General features: G+C 41.1%; 1 protein-coding gene across 5 annotated transcripts in view; it reads left to right on the top strand.

Moving 5' to 3' along the window:
• csmd3b (CUB and Sushi multiple domains 3b) overlaps positions 1-25,783 on the top strand; it is a 363,456-nt gene that overhangs the window by 136,184 nt on the left and 201,489 nt on the right. For 4 of the 5 annotated variants that reach the window (XM_057354136.1, XM_057354137.1, XM_057354139.1 and 1 more), the window contains exon 5: positions 23,841-24,048. In XM_057354136.1, the coding sequence (XP_057210119.1) occupies positions 23,841-24,048 (208 nt within the window). The remainder of the gene's footprint in view (positions 1-23,840; positions 24,049-25,783) is intronic. The other variant, XM_057354140.1, reaches the window with a different exon arrangement.

Below are 25,783 nucleotides of genomic sequence, written 5' to 3' on the forward strand. Positions count from 1 at the left end.
GCGCCCTTTCAATGTAAACGAACGGATTTAATTGTAAGATGTTAAAAAGTGGGTGTGACAACATGATTTGTGTGTTATGATTGAGTGGTTGGGCAATATAGGCGTGACCTTGATACGAGGGCTTCACGTTATGATCATTACTGCGCAGACTCTGGCTGCAAATAATGCCATCGGAGCAATACGTCAGTGTTCATTTCTGAGACATTTGGCTTCATTTTTGTACAGTTGAAAAGATGGATGACGTGACAGCATTCACTTCCACAGTTTATTGTGGAAAGTCAGAAAATAATGACTATTAATTGACAGGAGAAATTCAGTGAAATTTAGTGTATTTTTTATTTCCAAAGTAGCATATATGACAGGAGATAGTTATGCATCGCTTGCTTTCATTCCTTCCAAGCTAAGCTGCCAGTGTGGAAATAAAGAAGCTGAGACTATTAGTGCAGTTATGCACTTAATTTTGGAACGGGAGCAGACAATCATAAATATTATATACACAAAACCACCCAAAATGTGGACTGTAAAAAAGTCCCAAATTGTTTATCTAAATGAACTGTCCATCATTTAAAATGCTTTATAGTGCTGTTTTAAAAAAACACACTGTGAGCACCCATGAGTTTTTCCTCAGCCTATCGTTTCCTTTAAAGAAAATGCATCTTTTTTACTTTTATACTTGTTTTGTGCCTGACAAATGTCTAAAGCACAAACAAAAGTCTCCTTTTGACAATTAAATGTGCGTTGTCCTGCCATTTACAGATTTTGATCCATGTGATCCCCACGTACTGATGTATTGAAAATACGCCTAATTGGATGCGTGCTTCTGTAGGGTAGTGACAGATGTTTCTTCATTGAGCCGTGAGCTTTCACTCACCCACGTACACTTTTTCCTTACCTCACGTACAGTATGTAAGCACATGCATAAACCGGTATAAATTAGTCTTGAATAATCATGAGGCATAGTTTCAGCAATAAAAAAACCTATAAAATAACCACTCACAAGCTCCCACACATGCAGTTACATTTTATTTTCAAACGACGTGTTTATGACAAGACAAAACTGTGATAAAAAATATATAATAATAATGATAATAAATCATTTTTGAACGTTTACTACATGCATGTACAAAATATTACTGTTGTATTGCTTAAAACTGAATATGAACTTGTTTTCTTGGCAGTATTAGAGGTCTGAAAAAATACATATTTTTTGTCATTTTGACCTCTTTCTCAGAACTATCTTTTTTTTTTTTAGTTTACAGCATCATGCAATGATGCAACATTGGAGCAAAAATTCTCACACCTTTTCCATAAGATCATAAAACATGTCTCTCAGTTAGGAGCATTTTTTTTTTTAAGTTTGTGATGAAACGGCACTTTAAAGTGAAGTGTTATAAATCCCAATCTCAGCCTCCTGGAAAGGACTCGATTTAACACGGGATGTTGAAAATTGCTGAATGGAACACATATGAAAGCATTAATTACCACAATGTGCACGTTTGTGCGAGTGTGTGTTGTAAACACTGGTTGTCTTGAGAAAAATCCATTGAAAGGAAATTTTAGAAGTTCTTATCCCCTTGAATGGATAGACGAAAAAAGGACATTTCAAAATGATATACAACATAAAAGGTAAAGCAATACATTCACATTTGTAAATTTATCCAGTGGTTTTACTCACAACCTTGCATTTCGAGCAACGGTGGCATGTGCATTTAGTGCTACTTTTAGAACAACATGTGATAGATTATACTGCAGGGCCCGTATTCACAAAACATTTTATCTTAACACTAAGAGCTCTCCAAAACAGCAGTAAAGGTTTTTAGTTAAGAGTTTCCACTTAAAAGCTATTCACAATGCTGCTGAGAGCAACTTTTACTAAGGAACAGAAATAAATGTTAAGCTAAGAAAAAGGGCGGGGTTGACCTCGTTGCTATGGATGATGTCAGCAAGTTTACTGACTATGACCACAGTGATTGGCTGATAGAGGATGGGTCTCTGTCAGTCATTTAATCATAGAAATATTATAGTATGAGGTCTCATGCTGACATATTTAAATTACGATCTTAAAACAAAAATGTAGTCATATTCAAATAAAATGTTTTAATATTTATTGCCATATTCAAATTAAGATGATAAAATATACACTAAATTACTAATTCAACAAGTGAAGAGTTCATTTACAAGAACAGATACCTCAATTCAAGTTTTTATTGTGCATTCCAATTAATATTAATCAAATTGTTTGGTTTTTTATTGTTTTTTATTAAGTAACAATAACTTCAAAAAATACAGCTAACAAATACAACAAAACGCAATACACAACATGATTTTTGAATTATTTTAAAAAAGGAGTTATCTTGTGCAAATAAACTATATGTTCATACAAAGTAAATGTTCAGCTAATTTTAAGCATTTTGCCTGTCTCATTAACAGTTAGCAGATATTAGTAGTCTTTATGGTTGAGCTCATTTTCATGAAATCTTTCTAAAATGTTTAAGTTTCAAGGTAGACTGCCGGTGTTACAGCCATTTTAGGGTTGTTGTGAGTTGGTCTTAGTGACTTAGGAGTCCTCTTCACTACTCCTAACGTCTCACAGGTTTAGGAGCTAGTTTTAGCGCTAAAACGCTTTGTGAAATACTCTTAGCACAAAAAATTAGGAGTCCTAAAATTAGGACAGACACGCCCATTATTTTTAAGAGTTTCTCCTAAATCAGCAATTTAGGAGCTACTTTTAGCCTTAAGATGTTTTGTGAATACGGGCCCAGGTGTATCAAGCTAAAGGGCTGTTTTGTCTCTCTACTGCATTTCACACACATGTATAGGACAAATTTACCCCCAGCTATCAAAATGAGGACTTGACTTAATTTATGGATCGTCTGACAACGCGCGCTCGGGCACACTCGCACACACACATTTCTTAGCATTCTGACATCGCCACACCCTCATCAAAAGCATTTACACCATTAATCTAAGCCATATTTAGATGGATGCACAAGCTATAAAGAATGCTGGCACAAACGAAGATTGGAGTTCGATAAATCTAAAAGTCTCACATTTATTTTACAAGGTTGCATTTCGGCTTTCAGCGAGGAATCACTTCTCAATACAAACAAACAATCGCGCCAGAGAATGAGAGAGAGCAAGAGAAAAGTCCCAAATCCAATAACGAGCTTTGCACTTTGTCAATACCCTCACATCAAGGGCACTCAAATAATGGGATTAGCAAGCAGCCGTACAGCATCAACAGCATGCATATATAATTTGGGCTGATTCTCTGGTGCTTGGAGGCTGAAGGTGACTGTGTGGCCGACCGGTTTGCAAAGGGCTTTAGTGTACACAGAGAAGTGCGATGCAGGTCTGTCAACATGCATGTGTTTAATGTAGTTTTACTGCTCTTTCTGGTCATTGGGATCAGCAGATGAGTGACCCCTGGTGGTACTATCCTGTCAAGGCACAAGCCTTTTGGAAGTCCACAAATACAGCCGCGAAAAAAATGTGGATACCATTCCAAATTTTCATTTAATCAGCAATTCTGGATGCATTGTGGCCATTCCAGTCCAGTGCCTGTTGCATTTCAACAAAATTAAACCTCAGGAGTGACATAAAGCCATCCAACAGCAATGTGAAAGACTGACAGAATGACAAGATTCATGAAAACTGGGATAAAAATCAAGGTTAATGTAACGGAATCCACAGACAACAGCAGATGAAGATTCAATAAAGGTATGTTTATTTAATAACTCGAACACTGAGACAGACAGAAACAGACAGACATGTCAGTGACAGTTATCACATAAAAAATAATTTTTGAACTTTTTCTAAATACATATACATATGTTATTGAGCGCTTTTCCACTATCGTGCCGAATCGTTCTTGTTGCTTAATCGTTCCACTCTGTGCCGATCCATGCCAGCCGGTACCTAAATGGTTTCATTTTCCACCTCAGGGCTGATAACGGAAATCTTTAGAATGCAAACACAAGAGAACAGTTTGCAATCGTGCCGTGTCGAACCAGGCTCACGTGGAAACATAACTGTAACCATTTCAGGCCATGCTTAGAACGGTTTGGAGCTCATTTTTGTATCGCTTGAAAATGAATATGAACTTGTTTTCTTTGCAGTATTTGAGGTCTGAAAAAATCTGAGCATCTTTTCTGTTATTTTGACCTGTTTCTCTAGTTTTTAATTTCTGCAAATACATGCAAATAGAAACAATATTTTAATTTGTTAGTAGTTAGTAGTTCACAGAATGAAAATGAAAATAATCATTTTCCTGAAACACACCTATAAATAGTAAATTCAGAAAAACTGAAAAAATTGAGATTGGCCTCTTAATTTTTTCCGCGGCTGTTTATAAATATATATCATACGCATTAGTGATTTTTTTATATAGAACATATAAGTGATTTACATTTTGGAATAAGCATTTTTCCCAATTTCTCCTTGTCTCTTTAACAACACCTAAAAAAATGCTTTTAGTGCTGTTTTGCACGTATATTTCTGTTTATTTTAAAGCAGGTTGTGACGCATAATTCAAAACCTTCGCTTTTGGTGTTTATTACTTTTAGAAATTGAAAATCTTTTCTCCCAAATGTTTACGTTCTATAATCTTAAGGTAATTTTTTTGTCCTTGTTAGTGATTTATGATCAACTCAAAGTGATCTAATGGGGTCAAAAAGGACTCAAGGTCAAGCTCAAGGTCTCATGTGCACTGGATCCACATGTAACTATCTATCACGTGTCTTTTGGGGAATGAAAATTCTTAGCTGCCCCCGATTTCTTGTGCCTCATTACCCTGTAAGTCAATGCACGGACCTTTCAGTGGTCATACCTGCACCTGCCCTAGATGTGAGCATCTCCAGTGATGTGCAGAATAATGGAAGGATGAATGGCTGGTGAGGCATGATTAGATTATGACACTGTATTTGTGGGATTTTTCAGCCGATTCTAGAAATACCACATGAAACTGAATCAGAAGCAGAAGAAAGCTTAAATATGGGTTTTCTATTTTTCCCCTCCATTTTCATGCGAAATGGATATTGAATTCTTGAAACGCTTTTGAGAGATTCATCTGACTGCATCGCGGAAATGAAGAACACTATTTTGAAGATCTATTGACTAAAGACCATTGAATCCGCGATCATAATGAGCGAATGTGGCCAGTTAGCCATTAAATGGAGCGTGATGGATTAGCGTCTGGATAGATGGCCCAACAATCAATTTAACTCGCGATCCTCGATGGCTATGGTTTAGTGTCCATTTTGTGTCTTGTTGTGAAATAGACTTATACTGTAGTCCCCTCCAGATCATAGAGAAGCAGACAGTCATTTCTGGCAGTGACATCAGACACTCATTCCACTGCTAGACATCAAACGCTGTCATATAATTTTATAGTCTGACCTTAACTGCAACGTGCATTTTAATAGGCGGTCATTTTAAAGTACTGTCACTGTGAAACAATGGAGACGCACGCTTGGTGCGCTTTTAATCACTGTTGGACGTGATGCATCGTTTTCAAAGCTGTGTTATGTGTTTAAAGCTAGATATGTCATTTCTTCAGTGCTTTGGGAGAGAATAATGAGCAGACTACATGCAAAGCTTCCAAAAAGAGTTTGTTTTTAACACGATATCCTTGGACCAATCAACTACAGTCTTTGCAACAGGTTAGCAGGTTAAAATGTTAAGTTGCTAGATTTGCACACACATAAATTATTTTATACTTATATTAAGATAATATCATTATTTTACGTTACTTAAAACTAAATATGATTAAATAAGTAGAGCAGGGATCAGAAACATCACTAGCTGTCAGGTGCGGCTCGACCAATATGAAGCATTGCTTGCGATTGTTTTTGAAGGCAAGTTTCTTCAAATGTGTCATTCCTTCACTGTTCCGCGTGAGAATAATGAACATGCGAAATGCAATGCTTCCAGAAAAGGTTTCTTTTTAATGTTGGCTTCTCTCCATAGTCCAGGAGGCACCAGTGAATAGTTGCCGTATAGTTTAATTACTTTAGTGCGGGATGGATCACATTCCTGTCAGACAGGGCTAAGCTTGTAATTAAGTGTGCTAATTAACAGCTGTTGTAGCAGGATCAGGATTTCCTGCACTTTCGGATGGAAAAGGGGTTAAAGCTTTCCAGCACTGGGCCTTTGCTGTTCATTCCTGGATAGGAGGCGTTGTGGGAGCTGATTGAGGTTCTCTTAACCTGGTTCAACTGTTGACAGATTATATTGTGTGTGGATTATATAGCTAAAGTGACTATACAGTACAATGTAATATCGTGGCAATTTGTAATTATTTTACGAAGCGGCTAGGTTGTATGAATTTGTTTGATATGTTTTAGCTTGAATGACTTTTGCCCCAGTGTTGTTTAGATGGGGGGGGTGGGGCTTCATTTTTACTTTTCTAGTCCTTTTATGTTTTTATTGCAAATTTGCAATAATATTATGTATTCTATATGTTTTAGTTTTTTGTTTCTTTTTAATGTGTTATGTATTTAATATAAAGCTGCTTTGCAACAATGCAAAATGGTGAAAAGCACTTGTGACAAGCAGAACGGGATGAGGGCCGTGAGGGAAAGGCGCGAGTACGAGCTGACGCTCATTATCACTCGCGTCACCGCCTCGCGCCGTTCCCTCACGGCCTTCGTCCAGCTCTGCTTGTCACAGCGCTTTAGAATTCAATTGAATTTATACAATTTAGTTTTATAGAGTTTGTATTTTCCAGCTAGATTTGAGTTCAAAATTATTAACATCCTTGTTTTTGTGTTGATGTCAGCAGAATTGGAATCATGTATTTTCTAGTGCTGTCAAATTGCGATTAAACCTAATTAATCAATTCCAAAATGAATGTTTGTGTTTATATTTATATGTATGTATACATGCAGACACATACATGTTTATTGAACAAATATTTGCATAAATATATATACATTTATATTGAAATATAATTTACGTAATGTATACATATAAATGAAGAGTTTGGTTCCAAAACGCTATAAATCCATTTGGATTAATTTGAGTAAAAATGTGTTTTCTTTACAAAGAAAGCGGCACGATGAAAACCACTATTTTCTGTTTCAAAGGTTCACATAGCATCTTTAGGTTCTAGTAACATAAAAAATTCAAATCCAGATTTTGATTTTAAAAGATTTATTATAAAAACTGATCTTTTTTCCAAAATGCAATAAATCCATTGAATCAATATAAAAGTTGTTTTTCATACTGAAACTGTTGAAAATACACAACAAAGTGAGTTGATCCACATATGACAGCCTCTGAACTCAATACAATACTAATCTTACATACAGGCACTGGACTAAAAATACATTCAATCGGTCATCGCTCCTAAAATGAATTCAACGGGTCATCTTTTTAATGCTATAAATTAGTGCCTCATCTTCTTAATCTCCTCACGTAAATGATTAGATTTCGATGACTTACGTTTCTTCCCCACCGCAGAAACCAGCACAGTTTCATCAGTGCCGTCAAAATTATTCATTTTTGCGTTTGTTTGTTGAACACAAAGTACAAAGTAGATCAGGGAAACTAGGAGTCGACCGTATTCAGAGCGCCGCCATTACTGTTTACAATGCGTGGAATGGTGTGCTGTGATTGGTTGAGCGGATATATCGCATTCTGCAGAGAAGTGAGACATTGCGGTTTGGAAAAAAACGGAGAAAACATGACAGAATAACACGGCGGATATCGCATATTGCGTAAAATTAAAGAGTGACTTTTCAAAACCGACCTGATACAATGATACAATAATGATTTTGGCGGATTTTTTTTTAAATGGCGTTTATCGCATTTTGGAACCAAACTCTTCAAATATATGTTATTCATGTTTCTTGAGTATATACGTGTTTGTGTATTTATATGTACACATATAAATATACAGGCCATACACAAATAAATTATATAACACTAACATTTATTTTGAACCACGATTAATCGATTTGACAGCACTAGTAATTCATGCCAAAAAAGACCATGTGGTTTTGTGCTCATAATGTATTTATTCAACGCATAGGTTCAATTAGAACATTTTCCCACTCACATTACCAAATCATAACAATATGACTTTTTAGGCTTTAGTGCTAATTTGTTTCGCCAATGGCAGCGCATTATGTCTGCACTATAACTTAAACTGGCGGAGCACGTCTTCACAGATGAGTTGGACATAACGTTCTCCATATGTATGTATGACACCTATGTGTTGGAACGCCTCCAGCAATCCGTTCTACTTGAGAGGAAATTTGCAAAACACTGCACGCTCTAATTGCTCCAAACGCTTAGCTCAGTCGCACATTAAGCGCAGTGAATTAATGCGAGCTGGAGAATGAAGCTCCCCACAGGGCTGAGTGACAAGTTTGTGTGGGTGCGAGGAGCAGAGACGGTGCGTGATGTCTTTTTGCGCGGCCTTGCGGCCCCCGAGCACGCCTGAGGATTATGCTTGAATTGATCACGCGATTACGGTTTTACACGAGCGTGCGGCATTGATCAGCACAGGATGATTTCAGCACCTTCTTTGATGGCCTGATTGAAGTGTCGATGATCTGTTGTAAAGCCAGCCAGGCTTTCGAGAGTGGCCCAAAACCCACAGCTGCTCTGCTGAGCTAAGTCATTTCTCTATTTAGGAATTATTCCGTGGCGATGACTCGGCTGTTTTCCTCTGACAACGCACGGCAGGAGCTGCTCCCCAGAATATATTCGGCTAATTTGGTTTCCTCATATATCCAGGGAGAAGCTTTACATCTTGACCCTGGTCGCTTGCTTACAAAACCCAGAAGGCTGTTTTAAATTCAGGCTAAAGAATAGATTTACTCAGCATTAGGAAGTACTGCTAGCGCATAATCACCGTTATTGAATGAAACTTCACTTTTACATAATAGAAGCAAAGTTTGGAGAAGCAAACAACAGGCAAGCACTGCCTGTAAATACAGTAGTGTGGACCACTAATGTGTGTTTACTGAATGTATGTTTCTTGGTTTCTTGCACTTTTGAACCTGTGGACCTTGAAACAAACCTGTGGGTCTTAAAGAGCTAGAAGAACATTTGAAACGCAACTAGATATTACATATAAAGCATTTGCATTCTTGGATTAACCTTCTGGCAAATTTAAAACAAATTTAATTGTGCATCTTTTACACTTGTTTATTTAATTTGTTTACTAACAGTGTCTCATAGGAAATGTAAATGAATCATAGCAGAATTTGTCAGAATGGTCAGATTTATGAAGCGGGTTTTACAGAACCGACAAATGTCACATCTAGCACATCCTAAATGATGTGTTCTGTTAGATATAGCTGCAAATGGAAATGACATTTGGAAATGACATTTGAAACATTTATGGAATAAAATGAGAGACTTTGCATCGGTACAGCTCATTTAATAGGCAATAATATTTTTAGGACATTTTTTCACATTTTGAAATTGAAAACAGTACCTGGGTCTGGGAGTAAAACGTCTCGGTTACGGTTGTAACCTCAGTTCCCTGATGGAGGGAACGAGACGTTGTGTCAAACTGACAGATGGGGTTCGTCCCTGAGAACCAATCGCTTCCGACTTCTTAGAAAAGGCCAATGAAAATTGGCGAATGAAATTTGCATGCCGGACTCCGCCCCCGGATATTGTTTCTCTAACAGCGAGAAGCCGCCCGGAACCGTAAGGCCACTGGGTAAGCGCTACTTCCTCAAGCGGGGGATGCGCTAAAGAGACCACTTCCTACCGCAGGGAGGAGACTAGTGGAGGTACCAACATGGTCTCACCGATGGGGGAGAACTCATGGGAAGAAAGTGCGGACTGAAGGAGTTAACCGCGAGGTGGAGGTCCACCTGGGGAGGTCATGGGTTACCAAGGTGGGAACCAGCATGAGGATACATCAGACGGAACCGCCCTGCTGGGGGGTTGCAACGTCTGGTAGTACTAGGTCCGGTTAGAGCTATTTTGCGAATAACTCAGGTGATACCTGGCCTAAGGGGCAGGGCTGCTCTGCCCAGCCAGCCCACAGGAGGTGCTTGCTTAGTGATGGATGGAGTGCCTGTTCTTCACCCAGTGGGGGAAGAAGGGAGGCTAGTAGTACGCTGACCCCCTTAGGAGAAAGGGGGGAAGGTACTGTCATAGGCGTACACCCTACCGGTCGCCGGTCTTGCCTGATGCCCGCAAGACTCGAGCTGACCGGTTTTACGCGAAGGCTGTAGGACCTCGCGAAGGTGATGGGTGTAGCCCAACCCGCAGCTCTGCAGATGTCTGCCAGAGAGGCGCCTCGAGCCAGTGCCCACGAGGAGGCTGTACTACGTGTGGAGAGAGCTCTCACCCAGTGGGTGTAGGCGATCTTAGGACAGGAACACCATAGTGACGGCGTCCATGATCCAGTGCGCCAATCTCTGTTTGAGACAGCCCTCCCTGCTGATCTCCAAAACAGACAAAGAGCTGCTCAGAGCTTCTTCGGCTCTGCGTGCGGTCCAAGCATAAGCACAATGCGCGTACTGGACACAACACGGATGGGGTTGGGTCTTCCTCCCCGGTCCTCCCCTCCCGAGAGCCGTCTTCATCGTGAAGTGAGAAAGAGCGGAATCTCCAAGGGGCTCCAGGACCGCATCAAGGTCGTAAGAGGGTACGGAGTGTGGGTGAGGTGGTAGCCTTCCCGCGCCCCTTAGGAACCAAATGATCAGGTTGTGCTGTCCTAGAGACTACCGCCCCAGTTGTGATGAGCGGCAACAGCGGCTACATACACGTTCAGTGTGGAAGGGGAGAGATTATTCTCGAGTCTCTGGGAGGACCGCACCCACTTGATCAAGCAACTCCGCGGGTCTTCTCTTCGAGAAGAGCACCAGGATGAGAAGAGGCACCACTATAGGCGTATAGTCGCCTAGTGGCCAGGGCCCTAGCCTGAGTAGTGGTCTTAACCGCCGCAGGGGTTAGGCCACTCAGGATCTCCTCGTTCCGTCCAGAGGCCAGACATGGAGGTTCCAGAGGTCTAGCCCGTGATGCCATAACGTGCCCTTCCCCTGGGAAAGCAGGACCTTCGTCAGGGGAATCGGCCAGGGGGGAGCTGTCGTCAAGAGCATTAGCTCCAAGAACCAAGTCTGGTTGGGCCAGTATGGCGCAACTAGTACACTTGATGCTCCTCTTCCCTGACTTTGCACAGGGTCTGTGCAATGAGGCTCACTGGGGGAAAGACGTACTTCCGCTTGTCCCACGGCCAGCTGTGCACTAGAGCATCCGTGCCGAGGCAGGGAGTACCTTAGCGGGCAATGGGTGGTGTCCAGGGAGGCGAAGGGGTCTACCTGAGCCCGCCCGGACTGTACCCAATGAGCTGGCTACGCGGGGGTGGAGTCGTCACTCTCTGCGAGGCATCAACTGACGAGAGAGCACATCGGCTGTCTGGTTCAGGTCACCTGGGATATGTGTGGCTCGCAGGGATCTGCTCACCTGCGGACTCCACAGGAGGAGTCGTCGGGCGAGTCGTGTTTGCTGCCGTAAGCGAACGCCACCCTGGCGGTTAAAAACGCTACGGCAGTTGTGCTGTCCGACTGGACCAGCACGTGCTTGTTCTGCACGAGAGGTTGTAACCCCTTCAGTGCGGGTAGCACATCCAACAACTCTAGGCAATTTGATATACTGTACCTGCACAGGCGGGGGCCCGTCCATCGCCCCGACACTGCGTGCCCGTTGCACACGGCACCCCAACCCTGCAGGGAGGCGTCTATCGACCCTGATGCGTCTCGCCTGCCCGAGAGGGACCCCCGTCCGTAGAAAGGTCATTGAAGACCAAGGGGTTAGGGTGCGTCGGCAGAAAAGCGTAATCACCATCCGCCTGCTGCCGGTGTGCCACGCTCTCCAGGGAACTCAACTCTGTAGCCAGTGTTGGAGCGGTCTCATGTGCATCAACCTGAGGGGTATCACCACCGTCGACGATGCCATGTGCCCAGGAGCCTTCTCCCGCTGACTGCTTGAAAAATTCCAGGCAGTTCAACACTGACTGAGCGCAGTCACGCTGTAATGGAGACAGAGTTGAGTTCCATACCAAAAAAGAGGATGCTCTGCACGGAGGAGAGCTTGCTCTTTTTCGGTTGACCTGTGGTCCCAATCGATCTAGGTGCCGAAGCACTAGGTCCCTGTGTGTACATAACAGATCTCACGAGTGTGTCAAATGAGCCAGTCATCGAGATAGTTTAGTACCCGCACACCTCTCTCCCCGAAGGGAGTGAGGGCGGCTTCCACGATCTTCGTGAAGACTCATGCGGACAGGGACAGACCGAACGGGAGGACTCTGTACTAATATACCTGACCCTCGAAAGCGAACCGTAGGAACGGGCGATGATGAGGGAGAATGAGACATGAGAGTAAGCGTCCTTCAGGTCGATTGCCATGAATCCATCTTGACATCTGACAGATGCCAGGATGCGCTTCTGCGTGAGCATCCTGAACGGCAGCTTGAGTAGGTGCCTGTTCAGGGTACGCAGATCTAGCGACCCCCGCTCTTTTGGGGACGATGAAGTACGGGCTGTAAAACCCGTTGAACATCTCGGCTAGAGGGACGAGCACGATCGCTTCCTCACCAGAGGGGTGGCGACCTCGGCCCGAAGCACGGGGCATCCTTGCCTCAGCTGAGGTTAAGAGGATGCCCCGAAACTTGGGAGGGCGTCCGGGGAGTTGGATCGCGTAGCCGAGATGGACCGTATCCCATAGTCACCGTGACGGTTTGGGAAGCTCCTGTCAGGCTCCCAGGGACCGACAGGGAGGCTAGGGCTACGTTCTGCTTCATCGACCTCCCGGGGGTGGTTCGATGGCTGGCAGTACAGATCCCTCGCCTTGGGGGGGACCCCGGGAGGAGATCGGCTCTGCAGTTTTACCTGTCTGGCGATGATGTAGCACAATGCACCATCGAATGAGAGTGCTTAGGCTGATGATTATCCTCGACATTGGGTCTTGCCGCAATGTCGAGTTGCCGAACACCGTCGTGTAGAAGGTGAGAGCGGCTGTGATAATACCCAGACGATGATGTGCAACAAAGCACCGTCGATTGAGAGTGCTTAGGCTGCTGATTATCCTCGACATTGGGTCTCGCCGTGACGCAATGTCGAGTTGCCGAACACCGTCGTGTAGAGGGTGAGAGTGGCTGTGATAAACGCCCAGAGAGGGAGAAAACTTTTAGAAAGGTATTCTCCATCTCCCTGGGGTCTTCCCATGAGGGCCGCTTTGGCTTTCGCCGTGGCTGCTGACGGGGTGGTGGTCTCCTCTTCGATGTCTCAAAGAGGACCAGGGCTGCTGGGAAGCAGACGGTGCACGGGATCTCGGCGGCCAGAGGGCGGTCGAGTCGCGGCTGGGGAGGACATACTTGATATCCTCTGTCTGCTCCCTAACTGTCGAACTCGACAGTATCACCAAACAGCCCCCCCTTGCGAGATGGGCGCATCGAGAAAGCGGACTTTCTCAGTGTTACTCACCTGTGCAAGGTTCAGCCAGAGGTGTCTCTCCTGGACCACAAGTGTGGACATCGCCCGACCCAGGGCCCGCGCGATCACTTCCGGGGGAACACGGCACTGAGGGCGAGTGCGGCTTGGAGCCGCTCTCAAGCCTGATGTACAGTGTATCCAGCCGCGAGCGTTGGGAGAGGCAGTGCGGTGCACCTCAACCCAATGCCGGCGGCCCGGGAAAGCATGGCTGACATTTCGACGTCCGCTTCTTCCTGATCTCGACCCCCCGAGGGAGGGAGCTTCAAGGAATCGTCGGAGTCTGATGCCAGTAAGTCACCCTCCGATGCTGCAACAGACATCTCATCATTTGAGGAATAAGACGGCGGACCGTCTCATGGGGAACGGTCAGACGAACAAGACGAGGTGTGAACGGTCCGCGAGCCAGTGGCTGACGGATTAGCGCTCACAGTAATCCTCATATCACCCTCACTGCTCGCCGTAGCGGGTGGCAGGGCCGTAGTCCCGCCGTCACGGAACGGGAAGCAGACGAGGTGGTGGCTGAGTCCCGTGGGAACACAGCCACCCGTGACGCAACGTCTGAATCGTCAACCGCCCGCAGTGCGGGCAGGACGTATCCACAACATCTGCCCCAGCATACTGGAAGCAGACATCGTGTCCGTCCCCCTCCTCGATGAGTGTGTTGCACCCACAAGAACAGCGGGACATGCCACGCTGGAGAAATTTGATCTTTTAGAGAAAAAACTCGAACACTTCTGGAACCGTCGAGACGCCCAAGGGAAGTCGCTGCAGGAAGGGACAGTCCGCTGCACCACGTCGTAGAGCCGGCAGTCTTGTAGCGAAGTCTGTTGATCATGAGCGAAGGCTCCGAAGAACAAAAGGTGAATGAATGAGGCACACCGTCTCCCTTTTATACCCGGATATCCGGGGGCGGAGTCCGGCATTCAAATTTCATTCGCCAATTTTCATTGGCCTTTTCTAAGAAGTCGGAAGCGATTGGTTCTCAGGGACGAACCCCATCTGTCGGTTCGACACAACGTCGAGAGACCGACAGAAAGGGAACAAATATTTTCTCAAAAATATCTTTTAGTAGAAAAATTAATTTTAGTAAAATCAATAGTTTCATATGGTAAAAGGTAGGTGTGACAATTATTAAATAAATATCTCATCGCAATTATTTCAGAACTGTATCAATTATTATAAATTCTTAAAAAACAAGGGTGATCTGCAGCATTTTACATCCACTGTCCTTAATCTGCACTGTTACGTTCGAATGACATTTCTTCATCTTTTGAGTTGTAGGACCTATCAGATTTGTATTTTTTGTGTTTATTAAAATTATTCCAGATTTGCTGCATCTACACAGCAAGACGACATCATCCTCCAGTTTTTTTCTGTTAAGGTCAATCTATAGGGAAAGTTACTAGTTATTTATAGAATTTTCACATTTCTTAATGTATCTATATTTTATTTATTGAATAAATGAATTGTAATTAATCGTTATAATTGTTGAAGCCTTTAAACAGACAATTAATCGCCATAATCTAAAAGACAATTAATCGTCAGCCAAATTTCATAATCGTGACAGCCCTGGTAAAAGGTTTCTAGGACAGATTTAATGTGACTTTGATATACAGAAAAAAATTAAAAAGTTAAAGGTCCAGTGTATGAAATTTAGCAGCATCTGGCAATCGGGTCCGCGAATTACAGCCAACGGTTCACTCCACCCCTCCTCTCTCCCTTTCGAAGAACTACGGTGGCTGACACAAAACAAAGTTGTGGTCACATTTTCGCTTTTTACCGAAGGAGATAACTTATTTACAAAACACGCCCTGTAGAGCAGTTTGTCCATTTAGGGCTACTGTAGAAACAACATGGTGAATTCCATGTAAGGGGACCCACGGTGTATGTAGATAGAAATAGCTCATTCTTAAGGTAATAAAAATACAACGCTTCATTATGTAAAGTCTTTATACACCTCTGAAGACATAGTTATGTGCATTTCTGTCAATATTCCCCAAAAAATTACACACTGGACCTTTAAGATCTGTTAGTTAGGTTAAGTACATAAAAGTGCCCGCAGTTAAAGAAATAGTGGTATGTGCTTATGCACACAAGTCTGTGAGGTCTGATACCATAACACTTCATATTTTCTTGACATCCTCAGCTTTGTTTTGACATGGATTGTTGGTGCGAGCAAATTCCACATCCCCCAAGCAGATGAGTGATGATGAATCAACCTGGGGTGCATTTCCCAAAAGCATCATTAGCCAACTATGGTTGCAAGTTCCGTCGTTCCAGGATAGTTTAACGATTTAAGTGTTTCCCAAAACCATCGTAATTCGATCTTAACGTATTTATTAGTTGACGTCATTACTCCACCACCTGTGTGGCATCATCAACTAGATTGCTGAACCAACTTGGTTCAAACAATTGATCTCTGACAGAGTTACCACGGTTTCGGGAGACAGTCGTAACTACATCGTTAATTTCCCCAATGATGCATCGTACTATGGTGGTTAACCAGCGAGTTATGTCGTTGTTCGGGAAACGCACCCCAGCTCCAGAGCAGATGACTTGGCTTGGGAAGGCCTTGTTACATCAATGCCCTTGGTAGCTTTACTCTGTATTGTTGACTTTGATGTGAATGGACATTCTTCTGTGTTGTTTGTGAACATCTTGTATATCCAGGAGCATTAGACAGAAGTTATTTAAAAGGGATAGTACACCTAAAAATTAAAATGATTTCATTATTTACTCGGCATTTCATTCCAAACCTGTATGACTTTCTTTCTTCTGAAGAACACAACAGAAGATATTCTGAAGAACGTTGATAACCCAAAAAAATTGGATCCCATTGACTTACATTGTATGGACACAAACCACTGAGACATTTCGCAAAATATCTTCTTTCATAAGAAAGTCATGTTTAGGTTTTGAATAGGGGTGTAACGATACTTCGTATTACGATATTTCACGATGCAAAAATGTTACGATGCGCATCGTAGAGAGACGCTACCTACTCTCCGCCAGCGCGTCACGTGTGCTTATCTCACATATGCGGTAGAGAGAGAAGCACAAGACACAATCTGTGTCTCCAAGTGGTTTACAAAGCGTCATATTTTCCTTCACAATCGCCGTTAAAACACAGCAAACTTGAAGCGTGACTGCAGGCGAGTCACCCCGAAACTCATTACAAAGGCAGCACAAACGTTTTTAAATGCCAATGTTAGTTTATCCGCTAACGTGAGCTGCTGCATAACGTGATATGCAACATAAAGTAAGCCAAAAGAAACCAGCGCTGTTCCGATCAGAGAAGCGATGAAGTGAGTCATACTGTATATTAAAAGATCGAATGACTAAAAAACAAGTATGTGATTTGCATGATTGAAGAAATGTAATACAGTTTATGTGATATGTATTTTTGAAAGATTTTTCTCATTCATTACTGTCTCGAGCAAAGACAGCGCAGCTTCAAAGAGACACGAGCCAATAGCGCTTGAGCATGAGCTCTGTCGGAGCATTTCATTGGTTGAATGTACTGAATGAACACGCCCTTCACTGAACGAACGAGTCAATTGAGTCAAAATGAGACTGAATGAACTGCTACATGTCGTTCATGGTCTAATATTCTCTGTGTTACAACAATGCATATCCAGTAGTTACTCAACTTTTCTGAAAAATAAAGGTAATGACCTGGTTTCATTTAATTCCAAGGTAAAGTAAATTATGTCGAAACAGTTAAATCTTTGTATGGAACATTTAATTACACCAATTAAATGAGTTAATCAAGATAGATTTTAGTAGACTAATATAAAGTAGATTTCATCAACTAAAAATAGACTAAAACTATGATAAATTGGGATGACTAAAACTAAATTGCATTTTAGTCAAAAGACTATGACTAAAACTAAATCAAAATTTGCTGTCAAAATTGACACTGATCTTAATTCTAATTTCAGTTAAGCCTTAAAATGTTAAAATTCTCTATTAAGTTGTATGTGCAACAAAATAAGTTACAGAAATTGTTAATGTTTTGAATATAAATGTTATTTGAATTTCAGTTTCATTTTTGAATTTTGTTCAAAATATCGAGATGTGTATCGTATCATGAACCCAGCATCGAGATATGTATCGAATCGTGAGCTGAGTGTATCGTTACACCCCTAGTTTTGAATGACATGAAGGTATATAAATAAGACCGATACAAATAAGTAAAACGCTAACACAGCTAATCCAAACAAGGTGTCAACAAACACACTACACATACACATGTAACCCACACACACACTCATGCACACACACTAAAACCTTCTAAATACAGAAAAATGTACATGATCATGTAGACAGATTGAGATGTCTTTCAATTCCCACAGCCGTACACAGGAACTGTTTATTATTACATCCCGGTCATTTCAAAGTGTCCTCTCAGCAGTGCAGATCAAGAAGTTGAAATGGGTTTGTGCCTCCTGGGTGCTCCAAAGCATGAAAACATGTTTGTATGCCCACATTCGTAGAGGTTGTCAGGGCTGACATTTCAAAAAACTCCTCAGAGGCGCCGTACGGAGGGACCCGCTCGCTCCGGCAGATGAATTTACCTGCATCCGCACCAGACCCAACATTTTCTCATTTCTCTTCCGTGCTCCGAGATATCTTTCAGCGCGTTGACATCATTTCTTTTTTTCTCCCTCAAACATACTTACCACATTTTTAGAGGCAGCTCGTTTATCATGTCACTCACCCTCAGGAAAAAGTGTCAACCCAAATATGAAAATTTGCGCAAACAAAATATGACACTATCACCGCAGAATGCTCTGAAAGACTGCATAGATGTCAAGGAGGATGCTGTATAACAGATTGTTTTCAGAACGAGGAGCCCTCCTAATGCAGCGCAGATGTGATTTTTGTAACTGAGTGACCAGATGCGACTGTTTGTCAGTGTCAGTGTGTATTCCACATCTCTCTCTGTGTGGCCGGAGGTGGTCACATTGGCTGGTTTAATGGAGCTTGGAATTTTAAGGGACACTTTTTGAAAAATAAGCTTTTAATTAACATACATATAGAATCAAATATGCTTTTAGATGATCCATAACTTTTTTGAAAGGGTTACACTTATTTTGATATTATACTGTACTATACGTAGCTTTGCAACTTCTTGTCAACTACTAGTCAGTAGAGTATTAGTGCCCTGTTTCTCTAATATCTGCTAAGAATATTCCTTAAAAGACATTGTACTGATAAAAAGTAACTTTGCAACAACATGACAACTTATTCTTTTAATCATGACTCTAACCAAACAGTCTACTAATACTCTAATGTGAGTTTGATGACATGTAGATGGAATTTATTTAATTAGTTGACATGTAGTTGCAAAGTTACTTACTGTATAGTTGGTAAAATGTCTAAAGTAGACTTTCAAAATAAAGTGCAGTCTTTGAAAGGTTTAGAAAAACGTACCTTGTGTCCACCAACTTGATACATTTTTTCAAATTGGACCGAACATGAACATTGAACTCAATGAAAGGGCATCGAAAAACTTTCTAGGTGTATTTTAATATTCTGAACTGAATTTACAGAGTCCCAAAAGTTTTAGTGTGATGGCTTATGATAGGTTATTAAAAATGAAAAACTGCACTTATAAGAAATACTTGTATTTTCTGTTTTATTAGTGGTGTTACAGTAAATTTAATTTAAGGGATAACCGTCATAGAGAACAAATGAATTGATATTAAATCTAAGGTGAATAACTTAAACAATGCAGCGAATAGTTTATCCAAAAAGGAAAAATCTTTTATTATTGACCTGCCCGCATGTTATTTCAAACATGGAGGACTTTCATTGAAGCCCTTTTCATTATAGTCCCTATTCATTATAATTGCATGGAAAAGGTGTTCCAAAGATGTCATATATCAGTTTAAAATAACAGTTATGATGAGTTATTAATCTGCACATTTTAGTGTTTATATATAAATAACTTTTCCAGTTGTAATTAATTACGCGTCTGACATTATACGCTTTACATGCACCCTCCCACCGAACACACCATACCCATACGAATGCATACTTCAGCCGAGCATTCTGCTGTCAGAATGTGTTTCTTCATTTCTTCAGCTCTTCTCTGACTGGATTACACCAAAGCCTCCAGTGCAGCTCCATCACCATATTCCCACCCTCTCATCTGTCACATCACATGGATTATACACCAACTCCATCACGCCTGGATTCCACCTTCAGTCTCTGACAGGTGCCTTCCCCCCTGAGAGCACAATATGTGGGTAGACAGGCCATTGCATACAGAAAGAATGAAAGAAATAGACATTGTGACGGAATGAGACGCAGAGGAACCGTGGGCCTCAATGCAATATGTGTTGAAACAACGATGTACTTAAACATTTAAGTAAGGCAATATCTCTTGTTTATTATACAGAATTTCATGCGTAACAAAAAATGTCCTTTAATCTTGTCAGTCATAAAATCTGCAACAGAAATGAAAATTTCGGGCGGTACCCATTCACTTCTATTTTACAGACAAAACCAATGGAAGTCAATGGGTACCACCATTGTTCGGTTACCGTCATTTTTCAAAATATCTTCTTTTGTAATCTGCAGAAGAAAGGTTTGAAATGACAAGAGGGTGAGTAAATGTTGACAGAATTTTCATTTTTGGGTGATCTATTCAATCAGAAAGTGTACAAATACTGTATTGCCCTTTGGGGGCCACTGTATAACCTTAAGGTCCATTGCAGTACATAGTCTTGACAGACTGACGTTTAGCGCAGTGGTTCTCAAACTGGGGGCCGTGACACCCTGGGGGGCCCCAAGATGGATCCAGGGGGCCACAGATTTTGTGGCATTTTATGAAATATAGAAATTTATCATCGATTTTATGCAATCAAACATCAGAAAAATGACACCACCAACCAAACGAATTGAGGTTCCAGCATTGTATAACTGAATGTTTTTGGTTTAATTAAAATTCTAAGATTATATGTCTTTATATGGGGGGCCGCAAAGCGATGCACTTAACACAAAGGGGCCTTACAACGAAAAAGTTTGAGAACCACTGGTTTAGCGGATGGACATGAGAGTCAGGCCCCTGACACCCCGTCGCAACCCACGGGCCCCTGAACAATCATTTGCTAACATGTTTGTGTCTGTCTGACATTGTAGTATCTGCCTTTACATCAGTGCTGCATCTCAATGTATGGTTTGCCCTGGAGCTGTGTCTTCTAAAGTCCCTGATAGCTGATGGTGGAATGGAAAATACAGTATATGTAGAGGAACATTTTCTTAAATAACCTTTCCACTGTGCAAAGTCTCTGACATTTCACAAGGCTTATTCACAGCGAATGAATTTTCAGCATACATTACCAGATATTACAACAAAACAATGGATCTTTACAAACTCCTAACACCAAGTGAAATATCATGTTTCTTTTTTTTTCAAAATGTATCATTTATCAAAAGAATTGGTGTAGGTTTTTGAATCATTTCACAGACTGGCAAAAATAAGTTTTGTTGCAGAAGTTACAAATGAGGTAGTGTGTTTAATTGTTGTTAAAGGACCAGTCATGCATTTATTGTAACTCTACACCAAACCCCTACACTATATTTATGACATTTATAACGAAACTTAAAGTGCCTTTACCCATGCAATATGGATTATTTGACCTCATGTTGGCTGTGTGACAACAGAATGAAAACATGTAAATTGTCGTCCCTATATGTTCTTATGTTGTTATTAAGTTGGAATAAAATGCAGTGCTATAGCTTCCCCTCATTTAGAATTCAACCAAATGCTGAGATATGCATGAAAATGCAGAATTGATTTACAAATGACTCGCACAATTTTTTTCCAGAGGGCATCTGTCAAAGCCTCACAAGTCCACAGCTCCACATTACAATGCAAATGTCAAGGCCGGGCTGCCTTAGCATCTATTTAAACACACGCTTTTTCCTCTCTATTGTTTAAGAACAAGTGATTCTGGGTTTGAAGGATATTTTTGTGGGTGGTTCATACGAAGCAAAAAACCAAAAGGCTTCCCAAACTCTGATTATAGTGAAGATAATGTTAAACAGGTTCATTTACATATATTTTACAAACTGTGTATGTTTTCCTTTCTTTCCAACATAGTCTTGACTCTTATGTACCTATATGAAGAGCAAAGAAGCTAGAGAAATTCTAACACTTAAAAAAAAGCACCATCACACACGCATTCTTAAATCACCACACACACATAAACATCTTTGTCTGTTTGGTCTCCTGAGTTTTCTTGTAATGGAATGTAATTTTTATGAGCCTGCCAGTGGCTCACTAACATTAATAGCTGTGTTGCTGTGTGTATGTAGACAGGTTTGGTTGTTTTTTGAAGTGTCCTATAAGATAAATAATAAAACATTAAATCTCGCCTCATTACTATTAGCTCATATTTTGCTTTAAAGATAATGGAAGTTTATAAGATGTTCCTATTAATATAGTGAAACAATATGTTTATGTTTTACTATATTAATATTGTTATTCAGGTTTTATGTCTCATAACATTTTCCCCAGCCAAAGTGTGGAAATGTGTTAGTACAGATGTTTAGGTACAGGTTTGTAGGAAATACACTGATAATTCCAGCAAATTCAGCGCACACACAGCGTAGGAAATGTATTTAGTGTCGAACATCTGTTCACTATAACGTAGGTAGAATTAGTGAATCAATCCACACACATTACAGAAGAGTAATTAAAGAAAACGTTTTGTCTTTCTTTCAGACTTTACACTTTAAAAAAATGACTATATAAAATGATGTCCTAGTATATCTAAATGTATACCGCTATGTTAAAAGTTGTTAAAGATGCAGTGGAAGAAATCCATCCAATGCCCCTCACAAGGCCAGATCACTGTAGCTTTGGGAATGTGAGTCTCTGCACTGGTGTTAAAGTGATAGTTCACCCAAAAATATACACTCTGTCATCATTTACTCACCCTCATGTCATCTTAAACCTGTTTGACTTTCTTTCTTCGGCAGAACACAAAAGAAGATATTTTAAAGAATGTTGTTATCCGGCACCCATTGCCTTTCATTGGCACAATAGAAGTGAATGGGTGCCGACGCTGTTTGGTTTTTTTTTTGGTTCAAACTTTCTTTTGTGCTCCGCGGAAGAAAGAACGTCTTACAGGTTTTAAAAAAGTGAGCTGCTACAAAAGAATAATTGGTGTTTATAATCAATACAATTCGCAAAAGATCTCAGTATACATTTATATTTAGTTTCTTTTGTGTCTTTAGATTTTCATTTTTGGGTTCACTATCCTTATCATAATTTTCAAAGTTTTCAAATTGACTCATGTGGGTAGCTAGTATTTATTTCTTGTGCTTTTTTATGGATGCATGTGCAGTTGAGTACATCTGTCTGCGAATGCATGAAATGCATATGTATTGTATGTTTCTAATATGTCTGCAAATGTATGCGTGTTTGTGCTTTGACATGACTTCTGCCCTGGGCATGTTAAAGTGTCTCTCCTTAACTGTTAATTGTAAATCTCCCTGTTGCCAAGACTGTTGCACCTGTTCTTATGTAGTTAAAAGTGATTCTCCGAACAGGAGCATTGCTTTCCACGGATTTATGTACACATTATATGTACGTTCACATGGCAGCGTGCCATGACTGTATGTACATATAAGTGGATGCTTGTTTGTATAAATTATTTCTATATAATTTATCATGTTTGCACAGAATAGTCCATGTGTCTTTATCTGTACGTAGTTCTATTGCATCTCGATTTCACGAGAAAAAAGACGAAATTAAATTCTGTGATTGGTTAATTCAACATTCGCTCTTAAATTTAATTGGAGACCTAGCAGAAGGGACCAGGGCTCTGAGCTCTGAGTCTGTTAGGAAATGCAGCTGGGACCTTGTTTTTCTAAAAGCCTTATATTGATGGAGCCCATTTAAAATACTAGACAAGAGCGGGCCGTAGCTTCACGAGCTCCCGGAAGAGCCACAACCTCATGAAAAACATGATAAAAGGAATCATGGGACAGCCTTGAAATGAGCCTGTTTTAAAAGCACTGTGTGCCGGATTAATGAACGGCACCGGCGAAAAATATACCTCAATTCTTTAACAGACTAGTCAAACTAGTCATATCCACAGTGACTAAAAAACTGTTTTAGCCAATGAACAGTGCCAACATCTTTACATGAATTGACTTGCAACATATTTGTAGATTCATATTTAAATATTTTTATGTATATATGTTAAAATATATACAATAATTTCATGTATAGACAAACAATTTGGTATACAATTCAAAGTGGCCCCAAAAGGTTCAGCTGTCATTTTCTACTGTACACGTATGTGCAGAAATTCAAGGCCGATTCCTAACACAAATCTTTTCGTGTTTGGTTGACAGCTGAGGACACATGTGGTGATACACTGAGGGGTTCAAGTGGCATCATTACGAGTCCCAATTTCCCGAGTGAATATTACAATAGTGCGGACTGTACGTGGACCATACTTGCTGATCCCGGCGACACCATCTCCATCATTTTTACAGACTTCCAGACGGAGGAAAAATATGATTACTTGGAAGTGGAGGGGTCCGAACCGCCGACAATATGGTGAGTCCAATTGTATTTACCTCCTGTTTTCATGACCTCCATAATCATCCATCTTATGTCGTTTTTGTTAAGTGCAAACCGTAGAGACTTCCTGTCAGATGTTTTGTTAATTCCATGTTCATCTTAAATGCGCCATTCTCAGCCAGTCTTGTCTGTTATCGAGTGGCTCTCAATAACTTATTGCATGTTTAACAGCAACCATTATTTCTTATGTAGTGTTGTTGTCGTGCCTGCACACTGTGTGTCGTTTTGAACTGTGGATGTAAATGTAAGTCATACCGGAAGCATCTAATATGTTCTAATGTTCTGATCGTCATAATATTTCACCTCTGATGTTTATTGAGCGTGCTCAAATGAGTCTATTGATTCACTCCCTCCAGCTGGTGATGATAGGTAAAAGATGGGTAATTATTACAACGTTTTTTTTTTTGTGGTTTTCCTCCGTGCGCCATGCTACATTTATTAAAGGGAAAAATCCATTGCATAGCTCTTAGAGGAAATGAACACGAGTATCGATCTCTATAAATGACCTTCTTTACTCGGTGAGGTAATAAATTGAACTTGCTCCAAGTTTTTAACTACATCTTACTTATCAAGTATGATTTTCAGATCAATCGGATTCATTTAGCGCTGATTGGAAACGTCCCTGTGGTCCCCTTGCAAAGTTTGTAAGATTTTGATGGACGCAAGTGGTCACGCAACGGTTTCAGGCACGCGACCGGGAAACCTCACACGTTCTTTACAGTGATTTTATTCGAGACGGTCTTTGAGCAGCGTGCGAGCTGGGATTTTTAAACACTGCCAGAGAGCCTGATTTGAATATGCATGTTATGTAGATAAGCCGGTCCTTCTTCAATTCTGATTGCTGGGTAAACAAAGCGCAATGGACATCCGAGGGTGCTGATACATGGAGGTGGGAAATAAAACAAGCCTCTGTGCCCCATGTTTGAGCTGTTCATTCATTCATGAACAGATCAACAGATAAACCTGCCTCGTTGCTTAATTATATATGGCATTGGTTTTGCTGCGCATTAATCTGCGATTTGTATAATTAATCTGTTTTGCAAATGTAATCTGTTTTGCCTACCTGACCTTTTTGTGCATTCGGCATAGGTGACGTCACCCCTCACCTCATTTACGGAATGTCTTGACATCTCTCTCATGTTGTTCTGGGTCACTGCCGTTCAATGACGACCTCTTATCGGATAAGTCATTGCTAGAAGACTAGGAACTTCTGAGAACCAGAGCTCTCTAGTGATGTGTTACTGATGTCTTAAGAAGAGTGATTCACTCTCTCCGCTGCATTCTTAGTGTTCTCTGATTGGCCAGGTTATTTACGGAAGTGTTCTGTGCGGTTTATACTCAAAGTAGCTCTAAATTCTGGGCAGGTCGCCCTGCCGGTGGAAAACTGTTACCCAGCATACAGGGTTAAGAGGAGCAACGGCAGGTGTGCTGGAAAATTGAAATAGCCTAAATATATTTATATGATCATTTCTTTTGTGCCTGTTTTCTTTTGCAAAGGTTTAAAGGTTACTCTACTGTATTTCAAGCATTTTATATACAATTTGTTCTGATTTTATTTAATTCTGCGTTGGTTATTGACTCATTTTAGGGATTTATTTGCTGCAAAAGTCATTCACAACATGGACAAAAAGCATTATACCAAAAAATGTTGTGGGCACTAGTGCCTAGGCCTAGGTAGTTAGAGAGTCGGACTTGTGACCAGAAGGTCGCC

This window comes from Triplophysa rosa, linkage group LG16, assembly GCF_024868665.1.
Source record: "Triplophysa rosa linkage group LG16, Trosa_1v2, whole genome shotgun sequence".
Classification (NCBI taxonomy): Eukaryota; Metazoa; Chordata; class Actinopteri; order Cypriniformes; family Nemacheilidae; genus Triplophysa; species Triplophysa rosa.